The sequence below is a fragment of the Polypterus senegalus genome, chromosome 17 (assembly GCF_016835505.1).
Source record: "Polypterus senegalus isolate Bchr_013 chromosome 17, ASM1683550v1, whole genome shotgun sequence".
Lineage (NCBI taxonomy): Eukaryota > Metazoa > Chordata > Cladistia > Polypteriformes > Polypteridae > Polypterus > Polypterus senegalus.
In genome coordinates this window covers 76,287,194-76,311,751 of record NC_053170.1, presented here as the reverse complement: position 1 = coordinate 76,311,751, position 24,558 = coordinate 76,287,194, and the positions used below count along the sequence as shown (strand labels likewise).

The following is a 24,558-nucleotide window of genomic DNA, read 5'->3' as shown; positions in this document are numbered from 1 at the left end:
CTGAACGTCAGGAATGCAAGAACCTTGTAGCCCAAGGAAAGAATTTATTTGCTTTATTGGAGGAGAACAGGTTTCAGTGGTGCTAATTCAATTACAAAGGGTTGCCTTATAACCAATTAGCATTTAAACATGACTAATTAAGAACAAGCTAAGGGAGTTTATCATTAGGACACTGAAGAAATGGATACTGAAGATGGGGCTTTGCAGTCATACGTGGCTAGCTAAGCATTAGTAGAGACAAACAGTTAACACTTTAAGAGCATAAAATAATACTGCTGATAACATTTACCAGAATATTTACTGCAAGTGTGTACAGTGTTGTTTGATTAATACTGCAGAATCCTACCAACTATACTTCCTTAATAACAGACTAACAACGCTATCTTGGAATTATTATAATGTTCTTTTTAAATCCATTTGTAGATAATTTAACCATGGGGAAAAGCAATTCCTGCCTATTCCTCAGTAGAGAGGATCTTCCCTGTGAGAGACACCACTCTATATGCATACATTTATGTGTAAGACTGTCTGAGTTAGCACTGCCAGTATACACTTATTTGCATATCAGTGCTCTTAACATACCTGTAGCATATAAAAGGCTGTATTCAAGAAGCAACAACAGACAGCAGAATTTATTATTTAAACACTCACAATACTACAATATGATACATAAACTCTTCAATTACATTAATTAACTACTACATTATTAATGTTTAAGTACACTTCCGAAAAGAACTTGGAGAAGCATCCAAGCATGGCAAGGCATCCAGGAGCACCAAGTGGCAATTCTTTTAAAAATCCTCTTCTGTTACTTAAGTCTCAGCTGGGAGATCAGATTGACAGAAACCTCTGGTCAATTGATCATTACAATCTCATCTGTCTCCTCCCTTTGAATAGACTGTTTTCACAAAGAATGCCTGAAAATACCTCTGTTAAACAGTCTGAAAACTGCTGCACCATATTTGTTTAATTATGATTGATTAAAATAAATTAATAAATTAAAATAGACAGGGCCTATTATCACTTCCTCCATTTAGTAACTTGGTTTCCCATTCACACACCAAGGACAACAAGGCTTGGGTTAGTGTGACTTGTTTTCTGTTCACACAGAACTGACAGTATGACTTGTTATCTGTATGTATATAAGGGACAATGTAACTGGGTTCCTTTTAATTACTTTTACCAGTTGAACTAGTGGGTCCTCAGGTTACACCTTGGGACCTAAAGTATTTTCTAAATGCTTACAGCTCCAGCTTCTTTTGTTACTTCAAACATTATATAGAAAAACAAGGCCAAAAACACCCGTTTGCAAAGAACCAAGAGTGTTAACAACAAGCATAGATTTGCTACATTCATTTATTGCTTGATACAGTATACAGTACTACTTATCCCACAATTTCAGAAGAAGTACTCTGACATCTGAGGCTGGGTAGCTCATTTTCATTTATTAAGAAATGGCAAAAAATTAATCGTGCAGATAAGCAATGTGATGTTTCAATTTTATTTTTATTGAAAAAAAATCAGATGGTTACCTCAGACACCACGGTCCACATTCCTTTGGTACACCCTATGTTATGAAAGTTAATTTGTCCTATGCCACCTTCCTAGCAATTTCTAAACAGTTACTTTACTTTTTCCCCCCCAATAGTGTTATACTACCCCTTTCTTGATGCAGATGGTCTTAACATCTATCTAATGTAATAATCTACCTTCTTGGCACTAAATACATTCAATTTAGACTATTTTATGCTCAAACTAATTGCATTTGCTTGAGCTTTTCATTTCTATAATCTGACTTTTCAATACTAAATAATTTTCTATATTATCTTTTTCCCTATGTTTACTGAGCATATTGCACTGCTTCATGGGGTGGTAAAAATGAAAATGTAAGAAGTTATGTTGTTTCTGTTGGTGGAGGTGACTTTGAACAGCCATTGCTGTTGAAAATTCTGACAGCTCAGCAGGAGCTGGGTGTGGAATGTGTTGCTCAGGTTTTGTCAGCCACTACACTACTTGAGTTGTGAAGCTTTCCGTCTTCTTCAGAATCCATCTCCACTTATTGGATGCTTAGGGATGCTTTCATCGATCAGCCACTGATTGAAATCTGACGATTTTCACGATAAAAGACTCAACTGGTGATCAGTAAAAAGGCAGATCACAAAAATGATATTTTCAGTTCCTGCTTTTCTAAGCTATACAGTAATTTAAATGCAGTGCTCCTTTACACAAGGTATAGCTGAGCCAGCGCATATCTTTTTTTTTTTCTTTTGCAGCAAACTTCCTGCAGTTGAAGCAAAGAGCAGCAAACAAGAACAAGAGGCGATTGGTACATTAGTCTTTACATTTAAGAAAGTGGAGTAACAAACTGATAAAAAAAAAAAAAAAGCAATTGAAGAAGTCATCCTGAACAACTAGACAAACTGCAAGAAAAGCTACTTTTAGGAATTCAGAAATGTATTTTGTCCTTTAAATTAAAACAGACACCACTTGAGTTTGGATGGCATGCTTGTTTAAAATCCAACAGCTTACACTTTGAATTGGAAAAAGAAAAGAAAGACCAATTTGAAATTGCTGCTTAGTAAACAATAGGCTTTTTGTAAAAAATTGCACTGTGATTATTTGTTTCTATGTGTCACACAGCGCAAGTTTTGGTAAGAAACACGTACTGTAATACATAATTAAAATGGAAATCCATATTTTATAATTACACCTCAATAATTATAAATGTCTAAGTAATACACTGAAGTGAAAAAAAATATAAATACAGTAATCCCTCGCTATATCGCGCTTTGACTTTCGCGGTTTCACTCTACCGCGGATTTTAAAAGTAAGCATATCTAAATATATATCACGGATTTTTCGCTGGTTCGCATATTTCTGCGGACAATGGGTCTTTTAAGCTTTTAGGCTTAGAAGCTACCCAATCAGAGCATGTATTACATATTAACTAAAAATCCTCAATGCTATAAGATAGGCTTCTCGTGCGGCGCTCGATTGTTTGCTTGTCTCTGCCTCTATCTCACCCTCTCTGACATTCTCTGTGCCTGATGGAGGGGCTGTGAGCAGAGGTGCTGTTTGCACAGAAGCTGTTTGCCTAGTGGATACGAAAGCACCTCTAAGAAATGCCGGCCGCTTTATCGCGGAGCTTCCAAAAACACACTTATTGATTTTTTGATTGTTTGCTTTTCTTTGCGAGCCTCTCTCTCTCTCTGAAATTCTCTGCTCCTGAAGAGAAAAAGATATATTTGCATTCTTTTAATTGTGAGAAAGAACTGTCACCTCTGTCTTGTCATGGAGCACAGTTTAAACTTTTGACTAAAATGTGTTATTTCATGTCTAGATGGCTCTAATAATGTTAACAGTGTGGGAGAGTTTCTAAGGGCTTAAAATATATAAAAATAACCATACAAACATATGGTTTCTACTTCGCGGATTTTCATCTAGGAGGGATTACTGTATAGTAAAAGCTGTAGTGCAATTAATGATTTAAAATTATTAAAATGTATAAGTGCATGTATATTTACATTGGCATTTAAAATGGCAATATTAATTAACACTATTATCCCTGAAGCCAACGAAAAAACTTGAAGGAATTTAAGGTGGCCCAGGATAACATCTCTCCATTAGTCTTTTATTTTGTAAATGTGTCAATCAGCACAAGCTGCCAGCTATCCCATCAAACAGACCCACGCAGCTCAACTTGGGCAAAAAGTTCTCCCTGTCCAAGTCTTGTTTATTTGGGTGTGAGGTGCCTGGAGTTGCATAGGGTAAATAATATATTGTTATTTGGAACACCTGCATTTCATGCGAGTTCCGTGTCTACAGTGTGCCATTACTGGTCTTTATATATAATACGCTACCATAGCTGATCGTTTGTCTGTTCAGAATTTTAAATCACCTGTAGCTCACAAACCGTTTGACCTATTGACCTGAAATTTGGTACCCATATACTATGTGATGTCTACTATCTGCTTTGGGGTGACTGACCTCCAAAGTTATTTGTCTTTTAATTTTAATTTTATTTTATTGTAGAATCAACTCTCGGCTGCGGCCATGCGGTGCATGCATAGGGGTACCATTCTTAACCCTACCACCTTCGCCATCACTTCCTCTACCTCTTCATATCTTAAATCATTCTTGAGGCAGATTGAAGACTTAAGTGCCAGTTAAAGTGAAAAATTAAAGAAAACATACTAAGTAATTACAACACAAACATGGACTTAATCAGTTTTAACGTGAAAAGATGCAGATGAAAAGAGACGAAATGGGCCACTAGGGTGGAGAAAAGAATAGCTGCTCACGAAGCAGCAAGCACATCAACCTCTGAGCAAACGAATGCTAAACTTACAGAGAAAGAGTATGAAAACTATAAGTCAAGTGTATTCACCGTGCGCTGTTACTGGTTATACAATAAAAGCATACATTTGATTTAAGTCTGTACCAGCCCGTGTAAATTTATAGTACATGTAAATGTTTGCTTTTTTTTTCCAGTTTTATTTTTCAGTCACATTCATGCTCCCCCTGATCTTACACTGCTGTTTTCAAATAAAGACATGCTATAACAGAGGTGAATGAAGATGAGAATGAGGGCTCTACATCAGAGAAAGAGAACAGAAGTCCTCCCCAGAATAAACGTCCAATCACACATAAGAACAAAGCAGCTGCACCAGTGGTAAAGGCAAAACATGGCACCGTTTGGATGCAGCAAGAGGTCGGACGTCATCCTGCCAGTCAGTCTGCCCCACGTGTCCTTCAACGAAATAGCAGGGTTTACAGAGCTCGTCAAGGGGTTGAGCAAAGTTCTATTTGTGATTATGTTTTGTGATGATCTGTGCATGGAAAACATTTATATGTTACTTATATAAAAGCTACATCCAATGCTATTTACCTAGATTTATTTACTTATCTTCCTACAATGTAAAATCACAAGTAGACTGCAGAGCTTCCTGTGTTTGATAGACACAGGCATGCTGACAAAGTATGTGTAATGCTACTTCATTACGCAATTGACTTTAGCTGCAGGTGGAAGCTTCTCTCGTCCTGAAAATGTAACAGTTGTGTAAAGTGCATATATTTACCTTTTTTTTTTTTGGTGTTAGAGAAATTATGAAAGCCTCGTTTCAGACAGGTACATAACAGAATAAACTAAACAATATGACAGTTTGTACTTATGAGAAGCATTTTATTTCCTTTCATGCCATACATATTACGGATAAATAATTCTGTACATATTTTATTAGTTCAAATATGTATTTTAAGGAAATTATATGTTATAACTTTATAGTCATTGAACAATAAGCCTACAAAATTTAATGTTAATAAAAAAATAAACACTGTGGTCTATACTTTAATTCTAAAAATACACTTTAATATAGGCATAACATCAGCCGATTGAGTACCGTGAAATCGCTGATTGATAATGGCCTTAGAAAAACCCAACCAAAGTGTCACTAAAGTATCTACATAAAGTCCTTCTTTGTCCGAGTTCCTGATCAGGAAGAATGATTTGCTCTGTACCACGGTTGTTAAAATGTGTGATTATTTATAACAAATAAGAGAAAATGTTAATTCATGTTTTCAGGGAAGAGTTTACCTCAAGTGAACAGTGACATTTAATCAAGACCAACTACAGTTGTTTAGTATGTAGTAATCTCATTGCAATAAATAAATTGCAATGAGATTATTACACTTAATTTTCTGTTTAAGTGTCACATATTACAATTATCAATCTAACAAATGAAAGAGGTTAATATTTTATGAAAGCAGAGGACATCCAAAATAAACAAACTTCTCAAAGGCTGGCATTAAAGTCAGAAAAAAAGCATAAGAAAGAATACATTTAACAGCTCTGAATAGACTGAACAGTTAATGAATGTAGCTATACTACGTATACCATAACAAAAGGAGACATTTTTAACTTTGATATTAACCAAGTGGACTTAAATGATTTTAAGGAATTAATAAACATCCAAGCAGACTGATAACAGCAGCTATTTTGACACATAAATCCAAAACCAGAAACTTTATTAGGTTTTGACTGTTACAACTTAACTGAAAATTAGTCATTAACATCATTTAAACTCTTAGCTGAAGTTATATAAAGTAAAAGGTAAGTTGCATTAAAGCTTTGCAACCACTAACATCTAGAGTTTTTAGCTTAACTTAATTGTCTGTCTCTCTACAAAACACACAAAACCTTTTTAATTTATTTATATAATCGTTAAGTTGTACTAATCTTGAACACTGCATAACAGCTACCTTAAGTTCATACTGAGAGCAGCTTCCTTACTTCAAATTACATTTAGTTCTCACACTTCAGTTCTCGTTAATTAAAATCACACCTCTAGACAAAGACTTGAATGTGTCATTGCCTTTCTCTCTTACAGTTGATTAACTAACAGTAAATTTGACATATTTTGTATAATTGCATGTTGATGTGGTAAATATACCACTTTGCTCTCAGGCTGAGATATCATAAGAGTTTTAAGCACACAACCTCAATACAATCAAATATGCATTATTTTGTGAAAAAGTATAGGATGAACAACTGTGGCATGTACATCTGTGATGCTTACAGTGAGAATCACCTTTCCTGAGAAATGTTATGGAAATGGGCTAGGAGAAAGAGATTTGGATACAGCAACAAATAATATGCACACATTTTATTTAAATGGATGAATATGGTTCAAAAGGTTTACTCACAACAGGAGCGGTGGAAGTATGTTACAGCCAAGAACATAGTCTCTGCACATTGCACTGTCTCCTGCTATGTTCCCCAAGGCCCAAACTGCCTGTGAGCACAGAGAAAGAGAGAGATATATGAGTGGAATACATTAAGACAGTTAAATAAATATATACCACTACTTTCCCAATTCCACTCCGATAACTCCTTAAACATGAAATACAAGTCGTAAAGTCATTGCGTATTTCATAGTGTTGTCCCATTTATATAGTCTGCAGGACCGTGACCCCTTAAGATAATCTTCCTGTCCACCCATCAATTCCATCAGGGTTATTTCTATATAAACAAGAGGACTAAAGAAAACAGGAGAGATAGTTACTACTCAGACATTTACACCAAAGATTAACGCAAGAAAGCCAATATGGAATTTGCACCCTTTTCTTGCTTGCTGCTTGTTGACGCCAGACATTCAACTACAGCCATTCATCGCTATATAAACCCTGGGGATTGGTTCATTCTGTTATGTTGAGGATATCACAGTGAGCCTGTTTTCTGTCATTTGGAGAAGGAGCAAACATCTGTGCGATATTTTCCATAGGACTATTTCACTTCCATTAATCAACTTCAGTTTAATCTTTTAGACTTTCATGTATGTTTTGTGTTATCCATATATTGTATCTGTTTTGGATTCAGTGTAGGGAAAAGGGAGGGCTTGTACTGTATATTTATTGCTGCAACTTTTATTATAATATTCCGCCGCTCACTTTGGGGGATGTGTGTTATGTTGGGGCAGGTTGGGTGCTGAAATATGTACATATTGTCTGGAGTTTGTTTCACTTCTTTTCATGAATATTTATTCACTTTATTATTTTATATACTGTTTGCCTTTTTACTTATTTTGATCGTTAATTGGGGAAGTGATTTGGAAGAAGTATGGCTTCTCTAGTCTGATGTTCCCTTAGGTTGCCTGGCCATGGGTCTTGGAGGTGTAACTGCCTGTCCGGGTGATTGGGTCAGCCATCACAACCTGTCCTGTCCTCAGTGCCCTCATTCTTTACATTAAACAGTCATTAACTAATCAACTCATAACTATCCTGGGTGATACTGACAAAAATCAACATCACAATAATTATTCGATATATCATGACAGTATGATATTTACTACAATTTAAACATATTTTAATAAAGATATTAATACAATGCCTTTGACATTATTCTATGTAAAAAAGTTAAATTACACACAGTATTTCAAAATTCCAGACAAAAAAAATTTTCCAGAAAGAATTTTCTTTTATTTATATTATCATAAACTATTTTAAAACCATGTCAATATGTGCAGATCCTGTAATAAAAACACACAACTACTTACTTCATAATTCACTTTTGCTGGATACTATTTGAAATATTTCAAATCTGTAAAACTGCACAAAAAAATTAACCACCAAAAAACTGCTTACGTAAATATACAGATACTTTAGTTCTGCTTATAGTGCAGATATAAAGTGGTGTGAAAAGCTATTTGCCCCCTCCCTGATTTCTTATTCTTTTGCATGTTTGTCACACAAAATGTTTCTAATCATCAAACACATTTAACCATTAGTCAAATATAACACAAGTAAACACAAAATGCAGTGTTTAAATGATGGTTATTATTATTTAGGGAGAAAAAAAAATCCAAACCTACATGGCCCTGTGTGAAAAAGTAATTGCCCCTGAACCTAATAACTGGTTGGGCCACCCTTAGCAGCAATAACTGCAATCAAGCGTTTGCGATAACTTGCAATGAGTCTTTTACAGCTCTCTGGAGGAATTTTGGCCCAGTCATCTTTACAGAATTGTTGTAATTCAGCTTTATTTGAGGGTTTTCTAGCATGAATCGCCTTTTTAAGGTCATGCCATAGCATCTCAATTGGATTCAGGTCAGGACTTTGACTAGGCCACTCCAAAGTCTTCATTTTGTTTTTCTTCAGCCATTCAGAGGTAGATTTGCTGGTGTGTTTTGGGTCATTGTCCTGTTGTACCACCCAAAATCGCTTCAGCTTGAGTTGATGAACAGATGGCCGGACATTCTCCTTCAGGATTTTTTGGTAGACAGTAGAATTCATGGTTCCATCTATCACAGCAAGCCTTCCAGGTCCTGAAGCAGCAAAACAACCCCAGACCATCACACTACCACCACCATATTTTACTGTTGGTATGATGTTCTTTTTCTGAAATGCTGTGTTCCTTTTACGCCAGATGTAATGGGACATTTGCCTTCCAAAAGTTCAACTTTTGTCTCATCAGTCCACAAGGTATTTTCCCAAAAGTCTTGGCAATCATTGAGATGTTTCTTAGCAAAATTGAGACGAGCCCTAATGTTCTTTTGCTTAACAGTGGTTTTTGTCTTGGAAATCTGCCATGCAGGCCGTTTTTGCCCAGTCTCTTTCTTATGGTGGAGTCGTGAACACTGACCTTAATTGAGGCAAATGAGGCCTGCAGTTCTTGAGACGTTGTCCTGGGTTCTTTTGTGACCTCTCGGATGAGTCGTCTCTGCGCTCTTGGGGTAATTTTGGTCGGCCGGCCACTCCTGGGAAGGTTCACCACTGTTCCATGTTTTTGCCATTTGTGGATAATGGCTCTCACTGTGGTTCGCTGGAGTCCCAAAGCTTTAAAAATGGCTTTATAACCTTTACTAGACTGATAGATCTCAATTACTTCTGTTCTCATTTGCTCCTGAATTTCTTTGGATCTTGGCATGATGTCTAGCTTTTGAGGTGCTTTTGGTCTACTTCTCTGTGTCAGGCAGCTCCTATTTAAGTGATTTCTTGATTGAAACAGGTGTGGCAGTAATCAGGCCTGGGGTGGCTACGGAAATTGAACTCAGGTGTGATACACCACAGTTAGGTTATTTTTAACAAGGGGCAATTACTTTTTCACACAGAGCCATGTAGGTTTGGATTTTTTTTCTCCCTAAATAATAAAAACCATCATTTAAAAACTGCATTTTGGGTTTACCTGTGTTATATTTGACTAATGGTTAAATGTGTTTGATAATCAGAAACATTTTGTGTGACAAACATGCAAAAGAATAAGAAATCAGGAAGGGGGCAAATAGTTTTTCACACCACTGTGTATGTATATATATGTATATATATATATATATATATGTATATATATATATGATACCAACACTCATAACAGTGACAAAACAATTACATTGACAATCATGTTATGTTATTTTCAAAATGTTTCCTTTTCTTTTTCATGACTTCTTTAACATACTACTTCTCCGCTGCGAAGCACGGGTATTTTGCTAGTTTAATTAATAAAAGTATTTAGCTATTTTAAGCATGTATTTCTTCATCATATTTATCAAATAATGAATTACATATTATTTAGTTCTTACCTGCTCCTGTACATCCTCAAAATCAGAATTGAGCAGCTCTATAAAAACTGGTACTGCTCCTGCTTCAATAACAATTTTTGTTTGCTGCGATGTTCCTGATGCAATATTTGTCAATGCCCATGCTGCTTCAAACTAAAAATGAGAAAAATAATATATCCTTCAGAAGTTTGCTTCTAAAAACCAAGATCATCTAAGAAACTCCACAAAAACCTAACAGTCAGCAATATGGTAGCAAATAAGAATTTAAGATATTATAACAAACATTATAATAATTAAAACAAATTACCATATTTAAACCTAATAATGCTCCTTATATTTAATCTGTCTACACAAGTAACTCAACCATAAATGGTTTTATGTTCTGGTGGTGCCCCATAGGTTTCATCATAAGATGCTAGGACTAGCTATTTACTTTTTAATATTTATTGAGAATGTTTAACTTTAGAACACAATTTTGTGTGGCAAATGCATATATACCATACATGTTAAGAAATAACTTGTTACTTGAAAAATGTCAAACTTATTCTTTAAACAGTGCTATCTTTCTGCTCTCCAAGTTAGATATGAGTTTTCTGCCTGCCATGAATTAAAAGCATCACTGGTAACTAGTGAAGCACAGAAAGCCTTACATTTATTCAAGTAATTCTCAGTATGTCAATTTATGTTGATAAAGTGAAAGCTATTGTGTATTCATGTATGGTGTCAAATAAAATGTGGATCAGCATTTGGAAGTACAGCCTAGTTAAGAGGCACTAGGAAAGTGTTTGGCTGCTCATTATCAAATTGGAGGGGAAAAAACGATACGGTCAAATATCAAATTTATTTCTCACCATGTTAATTACAAGCATCAGGCTTTTTGGTCATGACCTATACAACTATACAATAAGCAGTTACTTTTCTAAATATTTGCATAAGAACTGTATTAGTTTAAAACATCCAAACATGGAGAAACACTAATTTGCATTGTTGTGGAGATTCTCACACAAACATTTTGTCAATGTTGAAGTTGGGCTGCAGGGATTGTACAGCACATTTACATCAGCACATTCCAAAATGGGTCTCTTTCTCTCTCTTTTATCATGCATAGATAATTACAAGAATTGTCTGTAGAAGAAATTGAATCTGAAATTACACAGTTCAGTCAGCTTTTGGGCTGGAACAAAAACATAAAAAACCCCAATAGTTTATTAAAACAAAATAGTTATTAATATTTAAGAACTGTACAGATCAAATCAAGTTTTGCATTTGTATAAAAGTCAAATAACTTAATTATCTTGAAAATACCATGTTTGTGGCTTACTTGTGGCGTACTACACGTGGAAATGTACATGTGTGCATTCCAAAGAATTTTAAATGCATGCTTGCATATATTCAATAAAAATTGTAAACATGAATCATTATTTTCTCCATTTTTGGCTGTTTTTCTTAATGCAAATGTAATGACTAATGATAAACAATCCCCAAAAAAATCACACAAATGTCTAGGAAGTTTGCCAAATTTGACAAAATGTGTTGAAGTCAATGCGGGACGAGGAACTGTTCTGAGCTTATTACAATTGTGTAAAGGTCTTTCAAGTGTCCCTGAGGGCTTGATAAGCCTCTACTATCTATGCAGGACCAACTATGGCCTAAAATATCACCTGAGCTATGAGGCATTAGTGCTAACCAAGGTTATTATAGTTTTGCCTTTTTATATTAGTTTTTATTTCTATATTTTTTCTGACCTTACTTGGAAATTCAGTTTAGTTTTAGTTTTTCTTCATCATATATTTTTAATTTTACTTTAGTTTTTATTTCACAAAGCCATTTCTATTTTATTTTTATATCTATTATTTTTAGTCTTAGTAATTATGGCATGGAGCTCCTACAGAGTTTAGTTTTGTGTCACAATCAGACAGAACTGTACACTTAACAGATTTGGATACAAGTTTAATGTTAGTGGACGCTTACTACACTACATGATTTACCATCTGGTTTTGTTTTTGTCATATAAAAACAATCAAAACTAGATACTAAATCTGTACAATTTTACACAATTGTATAATTTTAAAAATATTTTCTCATGAAAATCATGCTGGCTTAGGAAAAACAGGGCTCTTAGGCTTGAATCAGTGTGCAGACCCCACCTAGCAGTAGTGAGGGAAACAAAGAAAAACAAGCATGTAGTGTAAAGGTTAGGGGCAGTGAGACTTGAACAGCCCAAAATAAAGGACAGTAAACCCAAAGGACAGTAAACCCATAACGAGCAGAACAAGAGCAGGTAATAAGAATATGGGCAGGCATAAAACAACAGAGACAGCATCTGAGATAAGAATTTATACGTTATCTAAACCTGTTTATCCAGAGCAGGATCGCAGGAACATGGAGCCTACAGCAGCCGTTTTGGATGTAAAGCAGGAAAAATCCCTGGTATACAATATGTACAATAAGGCTGATGTTAAGAACAAAAATAATATGATATTTCAACTATCTATTTTGAGAAAGGGAGAAAAACATTGATAAGAGGGAGACAAATATTTTAAAATATAATTCTGCTAATTGATTACTTTCATAATATCAGGTATTTCGAGTTGTGAATATGAACTAAAAAAGACAAAAATAAATATAGAATAAAGAAAAAAACCCATTAGTCTGTTTAGTTTTTCATCACTTGGCAGACTCTTTTCGCTTACCTACCATTGTTAAATTATTTTTTAAAGCAAAAGTGATTGGTCAGCGACAATATGCTGATCTTGTATGATGACCTAGTCAGTCTCTCGATAAGTGCCGTATTATTTTCAAAAACTGGGAGTGGTCTCCCCTTAACTTTCTTGTATACTCAGATATAGTGATGGATATTTGTGGAGTAAATTGCAAGACAATGATTATATTTTTATATTATTTACATTTAAGGAACCATCAACAACAAATCAAATTAATAATATATTGAACAATTATTATAAAACTAAAGCTGAATATATCGGACTCTGCAGTTGAATGAATTAAAAAAAAAAATCAAGTATGTGTTCCGGCAAAGTACCACTTCCAGGTAATGGATTTGGCCCAAAAGTTAATACAGATCTACAATTGTGGTGTTACAACGACATGCCGAATTGCATCCATCTATCTAGCTGCGTTTTTGAATTATCGTGTTTACACACACAGACAGACATTGTATTTTTGGACTCTGGGAGGTCTATAACGTCAAGATTCAACAAAATATCAAGGTCGAATTTTTTCATGATTACTATACTTTCTCTATACTTCGTATATGAGAAAGTAAAATGATTTCTCCTGTGCGAAGTGGCTGATGAATTGCTGTCAACAAGAAGTAAATCACCTGAGAAATAAACTGAAACGTCACCAGCCGCCATTCACTGGATAAATGTGTGGGCGGCTCGTGGTGGATGACTTTCTGTTTTAGAGTTAAAACTTACAAGGATTAAAGACCAACAGCAATAATATTCATTCATAAACGAAAACTAAAAATATTTTAGTAAATTATTTTATTTCAGTTAGTCTCTCCAGGTACTTTAGTCGTTTAATTAAGTCTTAGTTTTTCATTTTGGTTTTGTTAATTACAGTGGAAACTCGGTTCACAAACGTCTCGGTTCACGACCAAAAAGTTCGCCAAACTTTTGCCTCGGTTCACAACCACACACTCGGTATACGAACAAGCCAGGTAGGGGGATGGGGAGATTGCTGCACGTGTTTGCCTGCCTGTCTGTGCCGGGGGGTGGAGTTGGGGGATGGTTCGCGTGCACGTACTGCCTGCGTTCTGCTGAGGGGGAGGGGGGGTACAGCCGAGAGAGAGAGAGAGAGAGAGAGAGCCATGTGCCTGCCTGGCTGGTTCATTTAAGCATAACCGCTCCCTGTTCATTGTTCTCAGTCAGACGTGCGTGCTTTACCTGCACTCTCTTTGTGCTCTACAGTATTTCGTGTGCTTTTGCAGTTAACTATGGCTTCTAAGCAAGTGAAAAGTGGCGAGAAGAAAGTTTTGAAGAAAATTGAAATCGAAGTAAAGAAAGAAATTATTGAAAAGTTTGAACGTGGCGTTTGTGTTACTGATTTTGCCGCCGAGTACAAGAAGTCAAAATCTATGATTTCGACTATTCTTAAGCAGAAAGAATATATTAAAGCAGCTGATATTGCAAAAGGAGTTACAGCGTTAACCAGGCAGAGGCTTCAAGTGCTGGAAGAGGTGGAAAAACAGTTTACCGGTTTACTCATTTACCAATTTGAGAACCCTCGTGCTTTCAAGCAGCACAATGTAAACAAAGCCAGACTGCCAGTAATGTGGAGGGCAAACACGAAGGGTTGGGTCACAAGGACTTTGTTTTTGGAATGGCTGCATGAGGCTTTCGCTCCCACCAGGTAAACAGCTAAAAACACCAGAAACCCAAGAAATCACAAGAGAGAAAACACCTGAAGGACCTTTCCAAATGAATAATCAATGCTGAACCCAGAGAAAAGCAATTAGACTGTGATCAGACATTCTGGCATGTCCAGAGGGATTTTTGCATGAATGTTACAGTTTTACGTCTGAGAGTTTAATATATCTGAGAAACCTTCTAAAACATATGTTCAGCATAACACACTATAGGTTAGAGCTGTTACCAATGCAAATCATTGAAAATTTGTGTGTTTTTTTTGTTGTTGTTAGCCCTAACTTTCTCCACAATAAAAGCTGCAGATTCCACACATATCAGTAAAGCTATTACAAAAGCATGCCTAACTTTTAAGTGGTGTTTGCACACTCACACAGGTTGTATTCCTAAAATAGAAATAAATACCATCACCAAGGAAGAATTTCACACAGTCACAGATACAGCAATCAAATTTAACCAAGAGTGGCATTTCTAAGCAATTAACAATTGATAGTAAACTAGCAGGTGGAATAAACTGCTCAACTTAATTTCTTTTGTGGAGTCCCTTGCCTTTCAAAGGAACACCTCTGAAGACACTCCCCTTCCACAAATACCTTTACCAATATGCATACATGCAGTTCTGAATGGAATAAGGCAACAATATTACTTCTGCATTGTTTCTGTTGTCTATAGCAATTTTGGCTACCAGCTTAGTTCACATTTTCCTGCTGCCTTTTACTTATTTAGATACAACATTATTTGTCTCTATTAAATTGATTGATGGATAGATATTTTATATTATACTGTATATAAACATATACACAAACACATGTATTCATACAGGTCTCAACATGCCAGAATGACTGAAATGGAAGAAAATTAAAAAGAAAGAAAACTTCTGACTATGCAGTTACAGTGATGCATTATGCAGGTGTACTGTTGATATAAAGGAAACACAGTAGCCTTTCTTATCACACTTCTGCTGAATGATTCATTGCCTGAAAGAATTCAGAGTTTGTCAGAGATAAAATGTGTGGCATTGATCATAATGGCACCAAGATTTGTTTAAATTTTCCCCTTCGCTACCACCTTGAGGGGGTCAAAGTGCATCCCATAACTGAGTTTTCCCTTTTAGTTAGCTTGTTGAATTGGTGGGCCCCTGATGAAGTGATGTTACCAGGCCAGCACAGCTTAGAAAAATCACACTGGCCATCACAGAGTGGTAGATTTTAAATTGCCATTGATGAGGACCAACAAGTATTTCTTGAAATGGACCACTTTTACATCCACTTCCTGAATTGTGACAGAGCTTTGTGGCCATATGTTGCAGCAAAAATTAATAACCAGTTCCTTGGTTTAGCTGCTGTTAAGATGCTGACACTTCTTTCAGTACCACAAAACAAAAGTTCTCTACCTGACTCCTATACTTTGTCTCATCCCCTTATCAATACACCTATACAGTGCAAAGCTGGAGACCTTGTGTTATATTTATAGTCAGAGGTGTGCAGAATAAAGGGAAAGAGGACATGATTGTTCCTTGTGTTGCTTTAATGTTGCTCACATCTGTATTAGAAACACGGTCCTAGAGTCTCAAAATTCGTGTTCTGCCTGACAGAGAGTCCATTATCCAGGAAATCACAGCCTCATCCACCTGCTTATTTCTGAGCTCATTCCCTTTAAGAGGGATGGCTGGATGTTACTAATAAAAAACCTCATAGTGCAGCCAGATTTGTCCAGGTGAGAATAAGCCTTTAGAAGCTGATAGAGAACACACCCTCCTGCAATCTTTGCCTGATAGGCAAACTGCAGTAGGTCCAGGTGGTCTATTGAAAGAGGACTCATATAGCTGAGGACTAGACTACACTAAACACAACACCGATCAACATTAACTAAACTCACATTAACTAACTTAGTTACTTTGTATACTTGGCCAGTCACAGCAGTTGGCATGCTGAAGATTCTGAGCGCATGACAATAATACGAAAAGGGATTCTTTGCACAGCATCAATGTGCACAAGTATACATGTTTAGCACTCTATACAAATAACGTATACTCCTTTTCATTATTATGATAATATGAGGAGCCATGTATATAATTAAAATGTTGACCAACTATCTCAGGTTTGAACTGGGTTAGTTACCATACAGTTCAAATTCTTCTTTTGCAAATTTGTACCACTGGTTTCTTTTGTCATGTAGTTAATTTGTAATATTTCTATTGCACTATTAAATTGTATGGAGGATTACTTGTGTTCTGTTCTGTGTATTGTATTACCTTTCTTTTTTTTTTTTTTTGACACCCACTACACGCCAAACCCACCTGGAAAGGGGTCTCTCTATCAACTGCCTTTCCTAAGGTTTCTTCCATTTTTTTCCCTAAAAGGGTTTTTTTTGGGAGTTTTTCCTTGTCTTCTTAAGAGAGTCAAGGTTGGGGCACTGTCAAAAAGCAGGGCTTGTTAAAGCTCATTGTGGCACTTTTTGTGTGAATTTGGGCTATATAAAAATAAATTGTATTGTATTGTAAAGGGCAACACTGGATAAAATTTGACGTCTCTTACAGTAACAACTTTATATATGCTGAACTTTTAACACAATGTGTCTTACGTTTACACAGATTTCACTCATTAACTGGTTTATGCATTTACTCTAGGAGTGATATTACTCCACTCCATTACCCTATCCTTGACAGCTGCTGCTGGTATTGTCTTCAGTTTCTCACATTTGAATTCTATGCTTGATTTTTGTTCTGTTCATTGCTTCACAACGTCTTGAAACATTTGCAGTGAACATGTGTAATACTTTATCAAATTATCTGTTTTGAGAGCTGACTGAAAAGTTGTGTTTTGGCACCGGTTAATCTGCAGTTGCAAAATAGCACTGTAATAAGTCAGTATTCAATTAGAGATCCAGGATTGTTTATATACCTTTATGGATGATATACGATACACAGCGAGGAACATAACATGCTTAATCCAGTAATAAAGACACAATGTACAGTATAATGAAATTATGCAGAAAAATAAAATATTAGTGACATCATATAAGTGCAGAGCAGATGGGACAGCAACATAAAATTTGAGGTGGAGCAGGAGTAAAGTACATGTTAACGTCCTGTGCATTGCTAATACAACTCTGTCACACTGGCCTTTTAAATGATATTGTATTATGGTGAATTGGGGGGGAAAAAAGATGTTTTAAGTTAACCGTATGGCAAATTCCCAGAAGAAATATTTGGCAAACAAGATCACTTGTTAACACAGCATACAGTATTTTCTGTGAAAATTGCTTTGGTGAATATCACCAATCAACACTAGTAATGACTTACAAGCAATCACCTGACCTAAGATTAGATGATATATGTTGGGTAATACAGCTGAGAATTAATAGTCTCCCCCAAGAATATAATTTCAGGTTTAAATTAAATCAACTAATAATGTAATTGAGCACTGCATTACTATAAAAAGAGATCATAATAAGAAAATATTTGTAATGCACGGCCACCTTAAAATTCCCCCACACCTCCTCATCAGTGTCTTTGTTTTGCAAATGTGTTTATCAGCACAAGCAGTCTCCTTATCCCATCCCCACACTGAGGCAGCTGAAGTAAGATGCAAAATTCTCATACTGTATAGGGTAAATATATTACAACGTATTTGGAATAAATACATTTCATGTGTATTCCATGTCTCCAATGATCAATGCAAGTGTAGGATGACAGGAAATGTGAGGCAAGAAATGTTGAATGCATACAGTAATAATGACAAAATGTTGATGAGAAGTGTATAATGTGTGAAGACTGAAGTACAAATATCAAATAAACACTTTCACAAAAGGTATAACAAAACAAGGACAGTTTTATTCAAGAATATAACCAAAAAAGAAATCATCCAATTTAAATATTGCTGTCAATGTGTAAAAAGTGAAGCCCAAATATCAATTGATAAGAACCAGAGGCAAGAGCTGCTGTCTCATAATCAAAGTTGCAAGTTCGATCCCGAGTCCTCTCCACATTTCCTTTTTGAGTAGTAAGCTGCTACTATTTATTAATATTATATAATAAAAACATACATTTGATTTGAATCTGTAACAACCAATGTAAATTTATTGTACATGTGAAAGTTAGCATTTATTTAATTTGGTTTTATAAAGATGTGATATAACGAACTTGCCTCTCCCTCTAGTTGATTGCATTTATCTCCATTTTTTTCACCAAAGCAGTAATGACCACAGTTGGTGCTGTGGTTGATGCCTGATCAGAACTATTTGTTGTGCCAGCAATCAAAGATACAATGCCTGTGACTACTAAAAGACAATGGAGCAGAATGTATGAAAAACTACAGATTGGCTACAATCTTGAACATCTTGTGTTGAGAACTGTGTTTTTAGGTACAACTCTGGGCAACATACTACTGTTGATGTGTACCAGTTTCCAACCAAGGTCCATTGTCCTTTCTTTCAAAACATCTCAACCAAGCCTGAAAAATCTGGCATAAAGTTCTGGATTGCGACAGATTTGGAAACACATGTGTAATGCCACTCCTCATTCAGGAAATTATCCCAGTCGTCCCAGAGGAGAAAGACTTTCCTAGACTGTGGTCATAAAGCTTATGGAGCAGTTTCTGGACAAAGGCAGAACTGTAAAAACAGACAATTTCTTAATGTCGCTTTCCCTGGCTGCTGCACCACAACAGAACTCTGCTTGGCACCATAAATAAAGTGGGACAGGAACTTCCATCTACAGCTAAAGCCACTTCAGCACATGAGCAATTCTCCATGGTTTTTAGATCTGGCAGTGCCATACTGACGGTGTATGCGCCCAAAAAGACTACGTCTGTCTGTATTCTCAGTACCACGCACCATAACGTTATGGAGGTTGAGCTATATCGGTTTGTGGGGGGGTGTGGAGGAAAAAAACATGTTCAAATGACATTGCATTTTCAAATAATGACGTTCCCATGCATGGATGTGTGTGTGCATACGCAAGAGAGGCAGAGAGATTTGATGCCATTCAAGTGGTTACTGGAATATAAAATGAAGACTTTTGCAAAGGTATAATGAAACAAGTGTGCTTTAATTAAAGAAAAAACTAAATAAAAAGAAAATTCAAGTGACAACAACATACCAAGAACACATTATTCACCAGCAATATTTTTTACAAGCAGGAAAAATTTACATCAGGTGTTACAGACTCAAATCAAATGTATGTTTTTATTATAAAACAGTAATAATAATAGCAGCTCACTACTCAAAATGGTAAACGTGGCGAGGACACATGATTGAGCCCTACAACCTCTTGATTATGAGGCAGCAGTTCTTACCTCACCACCACCAGCTAAGCTGACATGTCTGCTTTGTATTGATTGACATTTGGGCTTCAGTTTTCAAACAATGACAGCAGTATGTGAATTGAACAATTTCTTTACATCTTCAGTTATATTCTTGAATAAAAGTGCATTTGCTATGTTATACTTTTTGTGAAAGTGTTTATTTCATATTTAGACTTCAGTCTTTACACATTATACACTTCACGTCAACATTTTGTCAGTATTACTATAAAATGAAAAAAGTTTTTGTTTTAGTTGTGTGTTTGACATTTCTTGCCTCACATTCCCTATCATCCTACACTTAAAGATCGTAGGAGACACTGAACACACATGAAATGTATGTATTCCAAATAATGGATATATAATTTACCCTATACAATTCCAGACACCTCACAACCAGATAAAGACACTTCTACTGTGAGAATATTGCGTCTGACTTCCCCTGCTCTGGTGGGGGAGTGGGGGATAGGATAAGCAGGCTGCTTGCTGCCTGACACATTTGCAAAACAAAGATGCTGGTGAGGAGGTGCAAGGGAGTTTAAGGTGGCCCAGCATTATGAATCTTTTCACAGGCTTGAGGGATTCTAGTGTTAACTATACCATAAATATTTTTATGCACTGTAATCAAGGATTATAAATGAAATCGTACTTCCCATGGTGCATTCTCCTTGGAAACAATGTATCCTCTTATATAATATATGCCTTGCAAGTGGATTTACACTTCAAAGAACCATTTCTAGGTCACTGTATAAATGAGTAAATAAAATAGGTTGCCACTTCATGTGCTTATTGATATGATGAATGATTAAGCACAACAGATTCCTTACCTGCAATGTGCAGTTTCCACTTTTCTTTAGGAATTCTACAAACCTATCCACTACACCTGGTGTATTGATGACCTCATCAATTGGTGGATTAGGCTCTGTAAAAAACAAATAAGCAAAATTTTAAATGAAAAATTTTCAGGGGTTTGATCACTGTTCACTGAAGTTTAAAAAAAAAAGAAAAAAAGGAAAATTTACAAAAGACCATCCATATTATGTTAAAAATTGTTATTCTTTTCATATAAAATAAAGACACCAGTAAAAAGTTAAACCTTCCCAGCTCCTAACAACAACATTTATTTATATACAGCGCATCACTTATTCCTCATTTTGTTATGTTACAGCCTTATTCCAAAATGGATAAAATAAATTTTTTCCTCAAAATTCTAAACACAACAACCCATAATGACAACGTGAAAAAATTTAACTTGAGATTTTTGCACATTTATTAAAAACTAGCAAAATACCCACGCTTCGCAGCGGAGAAGTAGTGTGTTAAAGAAGTAATATAAAAGAAACATTTTAAAAATAACGTAATGTGATTGACAATGTAATTGTTATTGTTTTGCCACTGTTATGAGTTTTGCTGTCATTCACATTATATATATATATATATATATGTGTGTGAATATATGTATGTATGTATATATATATATATATATATATATACACACACACATATATATATAGATATATATACAGCAAAATACCCGTGCTTCGCAGCGGAGAAGTACTGTGTTAAAGAAGTTATGAAAGAGAAAAGGAAACATTTTAAAAATAACATAACCTGATTGTCAATGCAATTGTTTTGTGACTTATGAGTGTTGCTGTCATCAAGGATTTGATTATCATTGTTTCTTTCAATCAGGTTCATATTTGGAGGAAGTGTTGTGTTCAAGTTACATTCCGTGTTTGTCAACCGTTGCAAAGATAACAGCTTTCATTATATATATATATATATATATATATATATATATATATATATATATATATATATATATATATATATATATATATACATACATAAATACATACATACATATATTCACACACATATATACATACACATATATATTGTGAATGCTGGCCCGGACACAGACAGACGGACATCATAATTTCACCACACACCGTTTATTTTACAACTACTATGTACAAAGTCTACCGTGCAGTCACACCCCAGTGCCTCCAGCACCGATCCCCCAAAGTCCAGGTCACACTCTTACAGTCTTGGTGCCTTTCTCCTGGCTGCCTCCCGTATATATATATATATATATATATATATATATATATATATATACACACATACATATATATATATATATACACATATATATCTATACTAATAAAAGGCAAAGCCCTCACTGACTGACTGACTCATCACTAATTCTCCAACTTCCCGTGTAGGTAGAAGGCTGAAATTTGGCAGGCACATTCCTTACAGCTTACTTCAAGTTGGACAGGTTTTATTTCGAGATTCTACGCGTAATGGTCATAAATGGAAGCTATTTTTCTCCATATAATGTAATGAAGTTGAGCTCGATGGCCGTGGGGGTCGGAGTTTCGTGTGACATCATCACGCCTCCCACGTAATCATGTGAACTGACTGTCAAAGCATTACGTAGAAAACCAGGAAGAGCTCAAAAAAGCGCTAAAGAAAACATGCATTATACAATTGAGAAGGCAGTGAAACAATAAGAAGCAAGCGAGTGACACATGCTGTACAAGCATATTCATGCCTGCAGCTACTTCAGAAACAAAGCACGGTGTAAAACTAAAGTTTAAATTAAGTTCATAGACAGGCTGCTGCTGGCGTTTGTCATGCCCATGGCTAATGCGGGATACAAGTTTAATGAGAGGACGCAGGGTATAAACAACAGTTTTGATCACTTTCTAACTAAGTTAAAATTGCTGGTCAAAGGCTGTGATTATGCAAATTCTGAGAGACTGTGTTTGTGGGGGGATTGACAGTTAAGGCGGGTGGAGGAGTGACGTCATCCTCTCCCCTCTGATTCAACTCATTTCGCATTGAGCTGGGCTCCGCGGCTAACGCCATCTTCCGAAGTAACTTCGTCACACTGCCACCAAATACTCACAGAAAAATCCACAAGTTAATACACACGCTGTCTCTAGAGTTTCTCCACACTGAATCCTCCAGGCACTACTTACAAAAGGTAACATTGACAATCGTGTTACGTTACTTTTAAAATGTTTCCTTTTCTTCTCGATTCATTTTACCCTCGCACCCCCTTGGTTTGAGAAGAAGTATGAAAAAATATGAGGTTAGCACAGAAAAACAGATCACCAATTCAAACTTTATGAATAATTGATTTGCCATCAATAATTGTTTTGGTAAAGCCATACACAGTTTAATCCTCCTTCCATTTTATAATTTTTCAACCACTAGCCATGATTAAATGAACGGTAAAAAGTAAGAGCGAAGCGAGGGTGACTTATTCAGGCAGGCATATATATGACAGCAACACTCATGACAATGTCAATCATGTTACGTTATTATAAAATGTTTCCTTTTCTTTTTCATTACTTCTTTAACACACTACTTCTCCACTGCAAAGGCGGGTATTTTGCTATATATATATATATATATATATATATATATAGCAGAATACCGGCTCAGCAGAAGTAGTGGTTAAAGAAGATACAAAAAGAAAAGGAAAAATTTGAAAACAACGTAACTTGATTGTTAATGTAATTGTTTTGTCATTGATATGAGTGTTGTTCTCATATCTATCTATCTATCTATCTATCTATATATATATATATCTATCTATATATATATATATATATATCTCACTATCTATCTATCTATCTATCTATATATATATATCTCTCAATCTATCTATCTATCTATCTATCTATCTATATATATATATATCTCTCTCTATCTATCTATCTATCTATCTATATATATATCTCAATCTATCTATCTATCTATTATATATATATATCTCAATCTATCTATCTATCTATCTATCTATCTATATATATATATCTCAATCTATCTATCTATATATATATATATATATATATCTCAATCTATCTATCTATCTATATATATATATCTCAATCTATCTATCTATCTATATATATATATATATATATCTCAATCTATCTATCTATCTATATATATATATATATATATATCTCAATCTATCTATCTATCTATATATATATATATATATATATATCTCAATCTATCTATCTATCTATCTATATATATATATATATCTCAATCTATCTATATATATATATATATATATATATATATATATATATATACCAGCTTGGCAGCGGAGAAGTAGTGTGTTAAAGAAGAAAAGAGAAAGAAAAGGAAACATTTTGAAAATAACGTAACATGATTGTCAATGTAATTGTTTTGTCACTGTTATGAGTGTCGCTGTGATATATATATATAGCAAAATACCAGCCATGGCGATGTCATGTGTTAAAGAAGTTATGAAAAGAAAAGGAAACATTTTAAAAATAATGTAACATGATTGTCAAAGTAATTGTTTTGTGTATTTGGCGGCAGCGTCACAAAGTTTTTTTCGTCTAGCTGCATCAGAAAATGTACCACAACGTCTGACACGCCTCCTTTTTAGTGTTTTCTCACAGCTTGGATTGCTGCTGTCATATATATACACACACACAAACACACACACACATATACATATACACATACATATCTTCATATCTATATACATATCTACATATAGACATATATATATATATATATATATATACATACCTATCTACATCATATATACACATACATACATACACACACACAAATTATATATATGTGTGTATGTATGTGTGTGTGTGTGTATATATATATGTATATATATATATATATACACATACATACATATATATACACATACATATACTTGTGTGTATGTTTGTATGTGTCTATATATGTGTGTATAGCTTTGGTCACTGAGTGCAAGGGAAAAATAATAAAATATAGTCTATA

General features: G+C 35.0%; 1 protein-coding gene across 1 annotated transcript in view; it reads right to left on the bottom strand.

Moving 5' to 3' along the window:
• The window catches only part of LOC120518113 (importin subunit alpha-7), a 313,398-nt gene that overhangs the window by 158,540 nt on the left and 130,300 nt on the right, over positions 1-24,558 (bottom strand). The window contains exons 5-7 of the mRNA XM_039740716.1: positions 20,568-20,662; positions 10,071-10,202; positions 6,703-6,791 (exon numbers count right to left, since the gene is read on the bottom strand). Coding sequence (XP_039596650.1) covers positions 6,703-6,791; positions 10,071-10,202; positions 20,568-20,662 — 316 coding nt within the window. The remainder of the gene's footprint in view (positions 1-6,702; positions 6,792-10,070; positions 10,203-20,567; positions 20,663-24,558) is intronic.